General features: G+C 41.5%; 1 protein-coding gene across 4 annotated transcripts in view; it reads right to left on the reverse strand.

The window, feature by feature from the left end:
* The window catches only part of NUDT22 (nudix hydrolase 22), a 319,740-nt gene that overhangs the window by 192,529 nt on the left and 114,765 nt on the right, over positions 1–12,446 (reverse strand). For all 4 annotated transcript variants that reach the window (XM_056527201.1, XM_056527202.1, XM_056527198.1 and 1 more), the window contains exons 2-3: positions 6,613–7,208; positions 5,649–5,756 (exon numbers count right to left, since the gene is read on the reverse strand). In XM_056527201.1, coding sequence (XP_056383176.1) covers positions 5,649–5,756; positions 6,613–7,203 — 699 coding nt within the window. In that variant the 5' untranslated portion in view covers positions 7,204–7,208. The remainder of the gene's footprint in view (positions 1–5,648; positions 5,757–6,612; positions 7,209–12,446) is intronic.

A 12,446-nucleotide genomic window follows, 5' to 3' on the forward strand; every position in this document is an offset into this window, starting at 1 on the left:
CCCCCTGCGGTATACGAGTTTAAAGGGACTCCACATCTATGGAGGTTAAAAGGAGTCCCTCTCGCCAGGGGATGTCTCCCAGTGCTGCCAAAAAGTCATTGGTGTCTTTTACCAAAGAAGGCACATCTTTTAATAAGGGGCGTAGCAACCAGTCCAAATATTTGGACAAAGACTCCCTTTATCGGGGGTAATGTAGTGGTGATGCCAAGATCTTATTACATACAGGAGGCAACTCGACAATTAGGAGATACTGATACTTATCAGAAACTAAAAAATGATCCAACTCCCCATCTCAAGTCCAAACTACAGTCTTTTTTGCGAAAACAAGTGGAATCTGGTATACTTTCTGAAAAACTGGCGGAGCGGTTATTTCCTGATGAAGTAAAAGATCCAAACTGGTATTTCCTGCCCAAAATTCACAAGACCCTGGAGAGCCCACCCGGGAGACCCATAGTCTCCGGGGTGGGCTCTCTAACGGAGTCTTTGTCCAAATATTTGGACTGGTTGCTACGCCCCTTATTAAAAGATGTGCCTTCTTTGGTAAAAGACACCAATGACTTTTTGGCAGCACTGGGAGACATCCCCTGGCGAGAGGGACTCCTTTTAACCTCCATAGATGTGGAGTCCCTTTAAACTCGTATACCGCAGGGGGATGGAACCGAGTGCATCCGAAAAGTCTTGGAAAATACAGACAAGAGTGATAGGTACATCAACTTTGTCTGTGAAGCACTTACATTTGTTCTAGGGAATAATGTATTTAAGTTTGGCGAGCAATGGTTCGCACAAAAACGGGGAGTAGCAATGGGCACGCCAGTAGCGTGTACATTCGCTAACTTGTTCCTGGCCCATTTCGAGGACAGATTTGTATTCTCCACACAAAACAAATTTTTAAAGCATATTCGATGTTATCTACGGTTCGTGGATGATATCTTTATGGTGTGGGAGGGTACACAGTCCGATTTCGAAGAATTTGTGACATGCCTAAATTGCAATGACTTGAATATGCGTTTCACATCTAAATGTAGTGACACTGAACTAGAGTTTCTGGATGTGAAGGTGGTGGTAGAAAACTGTCAATTAGTCACTAAAGGTTATCGAAAAGAAACCGCAACCAACTCAATATTACATTTTGACAGCTACCACCCCGTTCACACCAGAAAAGCTATTCCTTATGGACAACTGTTGCGTTTGAAACGGATTAATAGCTCCCCAGAGGCATTCGAAGAACAAGCTACTGCTTTGATGCAAAGATTGTCGCTAAGAGGATACCCGAGGGAAGTCCTCTGCGATGCGCTGGATAGAGCAAAAAAAGTAACTAGAAATGATCTGCTCAAGGGTAGCAAGAATAAGAGAAATTACAGAAAAAGCAATACTGATAAAACTAGTGAAAAGTTCTGTTTTTCATTCAAATATAGCCCCTTGTCTGATTTAATTAGAAGTTCGATCCAAAAAAATTGGAGCTTGATCGAAAGAGACCCACAGATAGGAGATGTCAGACTAAAAAGACCTCTAGTGACGTTCAAAAGAACGAAGAATTTAAAAGATGAATTGGTCAGCAGTAAGTTTAAAGAAGTGAGTTCTGAAAATTGGTTAAAGAAAATGTCAGTGAAAGGTAATTTTCAATGCAAGAGATGTAAATGGTGCCCTCAGTTCTCTTCTGGCAAAAATGTGACAGTGGGCGGGGTAACCAAAGAGATAACCGAGTACATATGTTGCAGAACCAGTTATGTGGTGTACGCAATCATATGTACGTGCGGTAAGTTCTATATTGGGAGTACCATACGTGCCATGAACACTCGTTTCAGAGAGCACGTCTGGTCTGTAGGGTCAGGTAAAGGGTCCCCGCGCCTGATCGAGCACGTTAAAAAAGACCATGATGGTAACACAAGTGTATTAAAATTTACAGGGATCAAACGGTTAACCCCGCGAAAAGGAGTGAATATTGTTAAAGAGTTACGTGAAGTAGAGGCCCGCTGGATCTTAAAAACTCGGGCACAGGATAATGTAGGTCTTAATGATAGAATAGACTTGGGCACTTTCTTGTAACTGATTGTTGGTTTTAAATGTAGTTTTTTGTAACTGGTTTTTAAACTGATGCTTGTTGTAATCCCTCCCACCTCTGACGTCGCCTGCTGTAGGTGTTCATATACAGGTGAGGGAAGCGGTGAGAGGGAGGGTCCGTTGAAGCGCGCAAGCGTGAAACAATTGTAACCCAGCAAGCGAACGCACTGGCGTCCCGGTCCGGCCGGATCTGATGCCGCCCTTGTGAATGCACCTTCTTACGGAATAAAGCAATCTATGAAGTAACCAAACTGGTGAGTGCCACTACGCTTTTTTCTTTACCTGTATCACTCTTTGTGATATGATTTGTAGCGGATAAACTACCCGATGGACCGTTCTTTTAGCTTTTACTCACATCCCCACAAATTGCATACGTTCATAGACTACTTCTTTGGCAACCTCCCTATGGTACGCATGCTTTCTGCCTCCTCTCTTGAACTTATCTCCTGGTCTGATCACTGCCATATTCTCCTCTCTTTCTCCCCTTCCTCTCTTCGGTCCTGCCATTGCCGGCTGAATGATTCCCTCCTTAAATCGCTGCCATCCCGGGAGTCGATACAGAAGTGTCTAACTGATTACTTTGCCACTAATGAAGGTTCAGCCTCTTCTCAGGCCATCCTCTGGGAAGCTCATAAGTCGGTGGTACGGGGACATTGTATTGCTCTGGGTTTGCGACTTAAAGGGGTATCGGTGAAAACCTTTTTTCTTTTAAATCAACTGGTGGCAGAAAGTTAATCATATTTGTAAATTACTTCTATTAAAAAATCTTAATTCTTCCAGTACTTATTAGCTGCTGAATGCTACAGAGGAAATTCCTTTCTTTTTGGAACACTGATGACATCACGAACACAGTGCTCTCTGCCGACATCTCTGTCCATTTTAGCAACCATGCATAGTAGATGTATGCTAAGGGCAGCATGGTGGCTCAGTGGTTAGCACTGCTGCCTTGCAGTGCTGGGGACTTGGGTTCAAATCCCACTAATAAGTACAGGAAGGATTAAGATTTTTTAATAGAAGTAATTTACAAATATGTTAAACTTTCTGCCACCAGTTGATTTAAAAGAAAAAAGACTTTCACCGGAGTACTCCTTTAACCCCTTAAGGACGCAGGACGTAAATGTACGTCCTGGTGCGGTGGTACTTAACGCACCAGGACGTACATTTACGTCCTGTGCATAACCGCGGGCATCGGAGCGATGCCCGTGTCATGCACGGCTGATCCCGGCTGCTGATCGCAGCCAGGGACCCGCCGGCAATGGCCGACGCCCGCGATCTCGCGGGCGTCCGCCATTAACCCCTCAGGTGCCGGGATCAATACAGATTCCGGCATCTGCGGCAGTGCGCAATTTCAATGAATGATCGGATCGCCTGCAGCGCTGCTGCGGGGATCCGATCATTCAGAATGCCGCAAGGAGGTCCCCTCACCTTCCTCCGTCCGGCTCCCGGCGTCTCCTGCTCTGGTCTGTGATCGAGCAGACCAGAACAGAAGATCGCCGATAATACTGATCTGTTCTATGTCCTATACATAGAACAGATCAGTATTAGCAATCATGGTATTGCTATGAATAGTCCCCTATGGGGACTATTCAAGTGTTAAAAAAATGTTAAAAATGAAAAAGTAAAAGTAAAAAAAATGTGAAAAATCCCCTCCCCCAATAAAAAAGTAAAACGTCCGTTTTTTCCTATTTTACCCCCAAAAAGCGTAATTTTTTTTTTATAGACATATTTGGTATTGCCGCGTGCGTAAATGTCCGAACTATTAAAATAAAATGTTAATGATCCCGTACGGTGAACGGCGTGAACGAAAAAAAAGTCCAAAATTCCTACTTGTTTAATACATTTTATTAAAAAATATCAAATGTGGTATCAAAAAAAAGTACAGATCATGGCGCAAAAAATGAGCCCCCATACCGCCGCTTATACGGAAAAATAAAAAAGTTAGAGGTCATCAAAATAAAGGGATTATAAACGTACTAATTTGGTTAAAAAGTTTGTGATTTTTTTAAGCGCAACAATAATAGAAAAGTATATAATAATGGGTATCATTTTAATCGTATTGACCCTCAGAATAAAGAACACATGTCATTTTTACCATAAATTGTACGGCGTGAAAACGAAACCTTCCAAAATTAGCAAAATTGCGTTTTTCGTTTTAATTTCCCCACAAAAATAGTGTTTTTTTGTTGCGCCATACATTTTATGATATAATGAGTTATGTCATTACAAAGGACAACAGGTCGCGCAAAAAACAAGCCCTCATACTAGTCTGTGGATGAAAATATAAAAGAGTTATGATTTTTAGAAGGCGAGGAGGAAAAAATGAAAACGTAAAAATTAAATTGTCTGAGTCCTTAAGGCCAAAATGGGCTGAGTCCTTAAGGGGTTAAGCGCGACGCTCTGACTCGCTCCCGGAAACTCTACACGGAGATTGCTCATCTGGAAGATCTATTGATATCTGCTCCTTCCCTACCAACTCTACGGCGCTTGGTGGCTGCTCGGGCACAGTTGGGCAACCTGGCTCTCCATAAAGTTGAGCGGCAATTGTTATTTGCAACATTATTTGCAACGTTTTTACAAGAAAGGAAATAAAGCACACGCTATGTTGGCCAGGCGCCTGCGTGACCTGCTTTGAAAGACTCCTCTGGTGTCCTCCATTATCATCCAGCTGATATTTCTCACCTCTTTGTTGATTACTACACTTATCTTTAATCCCTTCCTTCCCAGCTACTGTCTGATCCGGCGGAGTGAACAGCTTTCCTTTATTCTTATCTCTCCAGATGCGGCCTTCCTGCCTTGTCAGGGGCCGATCGGGAGGTACTTGTGAGCAGATAACTCTTTTGTGTTCTGTACACTATACGCAGTGTATCAGAGATACAAAATAGAACCACCTACATCTGGTGGCCAAAGGAGCAGCTAGCCCTGGCACATGTAGAGTAGTATAGTACTGTACTGGTAGGAGCTACTTGAAACCAAATTTCCACCAGGAACTGAGGAAACGCCTATTGGCATGAAACAGAGTCTGTCGTCCAGGTGAACGCTCCTGCCTCGTACCTCTTGCTTGTGTTTGTGGGGAAGATGTCATGCTGACGTTCTGCACGAACTGTGAATAAAGCTGTGGCAGCAGGAAATTACAGGTGTGTGCTCCGTTTTCTTTGCTTCTCTTCTTGTGAAGTTTTAAATTGCACTTTATTCCGCGTGAAGCACCTCCGTCTCCCTAGATCGCCTACATTCTTACCCCACCCCCATCTCAGCCAGTTTCACAGCCTTGTACATCAGTAGTGCCAAGCCATTCTGTTTTTTGGGCATACACATCAATAATACAGGGGTTTTACCAGTAAAATGCCCACTTTGATTGGTTGGATCTTACAGCTAGTTACAGTCGCAGATCTGGACTGTCTGTAGCATTGTATATTACATTTGCTTTCAATGAACAATGGTCTAAGAGAAACTACTGTATGTTTAATATATTATAACCTGGCCTACGTATTATAAAATGGCCTACGTACGCGTGCTGCCACACACCACTTGAGGAGCCACTGTATAACATTAGCACTGTCATTAACAAAAGTTATATAAGAGACCCTCACCTCATCCCGTATCTCGGCCAGAATTGATGAAAACAGCTCTCTAATCACCAATTCTGGCTGTAAAACATCCAAACTCAATTCTTCCTCTGGAATATAAGGAGCAACAGCCTATATGGGAGACAAATAATATAAAAGTAAAAATTTTTTGTCTTAAACAATGGTCTTACAATTCATGTTCCAACAATTATTCACTTAGACTTGAATACATATCAAAAATAGGACTATCGCCAATGTCCTCAGAAAGCCAGGTCACCATAACATCATGGCTGCCGTAATATTGGTTCCTGGTTTTATTTATCTGGCCAGGTAGGTTAGTTGATAGGACCCGCATCATTTGAGAAACCTTGGCGTGGTGTGCGGGCTCAAGTGTGTCCTTCATATAAGGATATACTAGCTAATGTCTCAATTTTACATCAGTTTTGAGGGTTAGCTAATGTCATTGTTTACATTAACCACAGTTGTGAAACCACATTGTGATCCATAGGTGCAGGTCCTCCACTCCAACTTAGGTGCACAACTGCACTTGGAGTTGAGCACCTTGTATCACCTTAGATCACATCAATGTAAGTGTTCACCCTAACATCATACCTCAGCTTTTTCACAAACCTAGACCAAGATTTATCAATCTGCCTGAAACAAAAACTGTCTGTTTTTTCCCAAAGCAACCAATCACAGCTCAGCTTTCAAATGTTGACGAGCGCTAGTAAAATACAAACTGAGCCGTGATTGGTTGTTATGGGTCAAACCAAAAATTTTGGTTTCAGGTATATTGTTAATTCTGGGCCATAGAGTCTAGACAAGTCTTCCTCTGACCCACTCTTGCGCTGGGTTAGTAGAGTGAGCTCACATAAAGGATTCACCTGTTTTTACTCCCTGGGTACAGGACGCACAGGACACTTTCTACAGCGCTGAGGCTGAGAAGGGTGTTCGTATGTCAAAATCCTAATTTCAATGTTTACTTTACCTTAGGTTCAGGATGTCCTCCTGGTACATCAATCAGACCTGGTGCCTCTCCTACTCTATGGCTTCTTCTTAACATCACAAAGCGTCCATCTTTACACTGCAAAGCTGCTCCGACACCAAGTGGTTGTGCCAAGTAAGCCTGAGGATCCCCAAACTCTTGTCCTCCCCTTTCCTGTAGAGCGCTTGCCTCCCCTGACCAGTTGGTTCCCAGGAAATCTCTGTAACATGTTAGCGCTAGGTGTAGGGTAAGCCCTCCTCCTTCATCCCGAGTAGCATCACTTTCTACTCTCTTCTTTCCACCACCACACTTATTGCTTTCTTTAATTATTCGCTCCTTATTCTGCTTTGCTGCATCTTTATGTCTTGTTCCAGCATCATCTTCAGGCAAGATAGAATGAAGCCTAAATTTTGCTCCATTAAATACCCATGGTTGCTTACGTTGACGTTCTTCCCAGTCCATAAGAATCTGGTCTTCTAAAGGAGGAGGAAGACGATGACGCTGATACAATGGCGAGAGCTGTGCATGTACTTTACGTTGAGGAATCCCCTGAGGAGTGGGACTGCAGAACAAGATAGAGATCTCAGGATCCATGTGGCCTACAGAGAAAGCAGAAAGCTAAAGTAATTTACAAAATAGAAGTGCAGGAACCTGATTTTCCTGTTTGTCAATTTCCTGGAAACAAACAAATAAAAATAAAATCCCTGATGTCCTGAAAAGAGCTGCATAGACACTAGTGCCAATTTACCCTCCAGTACAATGAAGCATTAAATGCACCATATATGCAATATAATACTTTGGGCAATGCCCATATATAGTAACATTATACAGTTATACAAAAAATTAGCAAAAAACACCATACAATGTGTGGCAACAAACTTGTACACTGCTTAGGTCCTATGCCAACATTTAGCCACCAAGTTAAATGACATAAAGCCATTCAGTATTTCACAGAAAGATGGGGGCTGTAGTTAATCTGCCCTTACTTTTCCATGATGGTTGAAAAAAGCTTGCTTCTGCGCATTGTAGCTACAGTAAACTCAAAACAATCACAATAAAGTACCAATGCAAAATATTAGTATATAGTATTAGGCCTTCTGCATTTAATTTATGGAGTTTTGTGCAGCAACCACAGTAACTATATGAGCCTTACCACTCCCCTCTCTCTCACACGTCATGAACACCCAGGAATGTGGCCATTCGAGTATAGCTCATCCTGCCCCACTTAGTGACACCATATAGAGCACATTCAGTGCAATCTCTCAGGAGAAGCTGCATAGTTGTTGTTTATTTTTATTGTTTTTTCTTTTTGCATAGACTTTAGTTTAAGTATTTGATGTTGAATATGGAATATTGAATATTTTTTTTATATTTATTTATACATTTTTTTTGCAAATAGAAATTAAACATACAATAAAAGAAAAAAACGAATTCCAGAGGTCCCAGGGTAAAGCCACTAAACAGGGCATAATAATAGGACAGCAAACATTTTCATAACATCAAAAGGGGTAGTATGTACAGTAAACAGCCATTAGCCAGAAACATTGGCGAATAATAAAAAAAAAAAAAACAAGAACCACCACACACCCCTGCACTATCCCCACCCACCACCACTCAGATCACACAGTATACAAAGCCATCTGAAGCTACCGGGTTTACTTGATTCTATTCTTCCCTTCTTATGTTGTTTCAATTGACTTGGTGCTAAAATGTTCTTAAGAGATGGAGCTCTACGAAAAGTAACCTATGGACATTCAGGGAGCAGATCTTTTAAAAATTTGCTTTAAATATTTCTTAATTCAGGGGTGGGTGGATTAAAAGTGGTGATAAAATGTAGGTCTCTTTTTGGGCATTTTTCTATTTGTTTTTCTTTTGGTATAAGACACTGTGCTTGGGTTAGATGTTTTGTTTTCCGGTAGGCTTGAGTGATCAGGGGTTTTGGATACTTTGTGGCTTGAAAACTGTTTTTCAAAATAATAGCTTGAATCTTCAAGTCTTCATCCCTAGAGCAGTTCTTTCTGATTCTCTGATATTATGAGAAGGTACATTCTCAAGCCACTTCTTGAAGTGACCACTACTGAACTCGATATAACTGTTGGAGTTGACACTTTTGAAAAAGGTTGATGTGAGGAAGTTGTTCCAATGCCAATCTTTTTATGGAGGCATTCGAGGACCAACATATTTGGGGTAATGGTTCCCTTATAGAAAATATAGCTTTTTATTGTCGTTATATAGATGATCTTATATTCCTATGGAAGGGCCCTCCATCTATGTTAGATTGACTTCTAAGACATCTGAACACAACCACTGGGGGATCCAGTTCACCATGCACTCTAGTCAGCAGTCCATTGAAAGTCCATGTCAACTTCCTCATGTCAACCTTTTTCAAAAGTGTTCACACCAACAGTTATATAGAGTTCAGTAGTGGTCACTTCAAGAAGTGGCTTGAGAATGTACCCTTCTCACAATATCAGAGAATCAGAAAGAACTGCTCTAGGGATGAAGACTTCAAGATTTAAGCTAGAATTTTGGAAAAAAAATTTCAAGCCAAGAAGTACCCAAAATCCCTGATCACTCGAGCCTATGGGAAAACAAAACATCTAACCCAAGCACAGTGTCTTATACCAAAAGAAAACCAAAAAGAAAAATGCCCAAAAAGAGACCTACATTTTATTACCACTTTTAATGCATCCGCCCATGAATTAAGAAACATTTAAAAACATTTTTAAAAGATCTGCTCCCTTAATGTCCACAGGTTACTTTTCGTAGAGCTCCATCTCTTAAGAACATTTTAGCACCAAGTGAATTGAAACAACATAAGAAGGGAAAAATAGAATCAAGTAAACCGGTAGCTTCAGATGGCTCTGCTGCAAGGAAATTAAACACAAGCATACCAGCTTCAAGTCCAACACCACGGGCCAAATCTTTCAAGAGTAGCTCCCACCATCTGTATTTTTTCTTCTTCTGTCCCTACCTATTGGTAATCAATCCCTAACCCCCTCCCTGCCTTTAAAAATATTTCTTATAACTTACCAAGTCGTCATCTTCAACTCTTGTCTTCTTGCGTTCTCCTCTCAGGGAAGCCAACTTCCCCAGCAGGCGCGAGGTTACTGACGCCTGCTGGGCGCCGATTTCCGCCCTCACTTAATCTATGCTGCGCTCCTGTCGGGAGCGCACATAGATGATCAGCGAATTGCACGGCAGGCTGCTCAGGGGTCTCCTCCTCCCTGTATAGCAGTGTATGTGCTACCCAGGGAGGATGAGTATAGGAGTAGCCTACCTTGCAATATACACCTGCCGAGACCCGGGACCGAAATTTTGCCTAGAACGGACTTTATAAAAAACTGTAAGCACACTGTTTTATGAACTTTGATTACTAATCATCAGTGTGCTTACAGCTGTTGCTAAACTGCAACTTCAAGCATGCCCGTACAGCCAACAGCTTTATGGGCATGCTGGCAGTTGTAGTTTTGCAGCAGCTGGAGGCACCCCGATGATTACATGCCAGGGGCGGGGACGGGCTGCGCGCGAATCTAGCCAGCCAATGCGTGCAGCCTTGCCTCTGATTGACAGGCAGTGAGCGAATGCAGGCTAAATGAATTAGGACCGATAGCCCGGCCGGCATCGGTCCCAATTCAAGCGTGACGTCACGCCAGGTTGCAGCCGGCCACTAGGAGGGAGACCTCTAGTGGCCGGTTTTCCAATGTAAACTAAACAGTTTTAATTAAAAAAATAATAATGAAACTATATTAGAGATATGTTGTAGTACATAAATACTACAACATATCTAAAAAAAAATTTTGGTGACAGTGCCCATTTCAGATTAAATATCATCTCACGTGTGATACGAAATACGCCATTTATCTTATCGAAGGCTGCTGTCACCTGCAATATGTGGGTTGTTCCACACAAAAATTAAGAAACAGGGTGAATAAGCATTGTCACAATGTAAGAATACAATTTCAGATGCATAGCTTATCATGACATTGTGCCGCAGCCCATTGTGATATAAAAAATCTGTACTCCATCACACCAATAGATTCTGTGCCGCCACACTGTTCTAACAGATTTGAGGCCCTGAAGCATTTAGAAGTATTCTGGATTTATAAAATTCACTCCCTAGCTCCTTTAGGGCTCAATTAAATTTTTGAGACTATTCTGGTCTAAATCCTCATCCCCATTATTTGCCAATTTCTTTAATATGTTACTTCATCTCATATACATTTATATACCATCCCCAGGTCCATGCTACAATGCCTATATTCCTCTATAATACACGTCATTCCATTTCATTATCATACATACGAAATTCCACCAATTACATAAACATTCATATCATGCTCCCCCCACACCCATTCCCTTATACTGTGTTTTTCATAATTATCCTGGATACTTTATCCAAATGGGACCAGTTAATCCACTATATCACTGGTATATAATTAGTCATTTTTATTATTGGTATATAGTTAGATTTTTATTTCCTTCCATTTGCTTTAGTCACTCCTCTCCCCATTACCCCGTTTCTCCACTTCATTACAGCGCATCTGCAATTGGTTTTCCCTACCCCTTATAGTGATGCAACTCCTCCTATCTTCAACACCGCTACTAATATAGCGCTCGTACACAGAGACAGGGCTCCAGCCCCGATACCAGCGCTGTTAACAGCGCAAATCAGTGTACAACACAAGCGCCAATAGCAGCGCACATCAATTCAGAGCTTAACTGAGGATCCGCCACTGCACTGTAGCGCTCCTCTTCAATACAGTTTAAACAAGCGCTGACCACAGCGCTTACTGCTAATATCACCAGCCCTGAGCAATGGCCATAAATACATCACCAGCCACATTTGGGTTATACCATATAACTAAATCTTTGGTTTAGCTATCAGTTTATTTTGTAGCTCCGCCCTAATAGCGCTCACTACACCTGAACCTGCCGGCCCTTACGTGATTTTACCTAATACACGAGGAAGTATGTTCCCATAGTATTTAAATCTTTTATTCTATTTAATACATTTGTATTACATGCTCCTTACTGTTACTATATATATAAATTAAACTTTGCTTCATAGCAATATATGTGATTTTAAATATGTGCAGTAGCAATTTTTTGCATTTTTAATCTCAGTGTGGTTACGTCACTTACTTAATAGCTGTTTGTGAATACTCTAATCCTGATTGAAGAAAATCCTGAGAGAAAATTATCTCTGTGTGTGTATATAATGTCAGTGCCTCACAACCTTTGTATCAGCACCTTGTCCTGAGGAAGGGCCCATTCTGGGCCAGAAATGTGTTGTATGTGCTACCAATAAATGACATTTTTATTTAACCATTAACAGCTTAGTCCCTTAAGGACCCAGCCAATTTTCACTGTAGGACCCGGCCATTTTTTGCACATCTGACCACTGTCACTTTAAGCATTAATAACTCTGGAATGCTTTTACCTTTCATTCTGATTCCGAGACAGTTTTTTCGCGACATATTCTACTTTACGTTAGTGGTAAAATTTTGTCGATACTTGCATCGTTTCTTGGTGAAAAATTCCCAAATTTGATGAAAAAAATACATAGTTACATAGTTACAACGGTCGAAAAAAGACATATGTCCATCAAGTTCAACCAGGGAGTTAAGGGGTAGGGGTGTGGCGCGATATTGGGGAAGGGATGGGATTTTATATTTCTTCATAAGCATTAATGTTATTTTGTTCTAGGAATGTATATAATCCTGTTTTAAAGCTGTTAATTTTTCCTGCTGTGACCAGTTCCTGAGGTAGACTGTTCCATAAGTTCACAGTTCTCATGGTAAAGAAGGCGTGTCGCCCCTTGAGACTAAACTTTT

Source organism: Hyla sarda, chromosome 6, assembly GCF_029499605.1.
Source record: "Hyla sarda isolate aHylSar1 chromosome 6, aHylSar1.hap1, whole genome shotgun sequence".
Lineage (NCBI taxonomy): Eukaryota > Metazoa > Chordata > Amphibia > Anura > Hylidae > Hyla > Hyla sarda.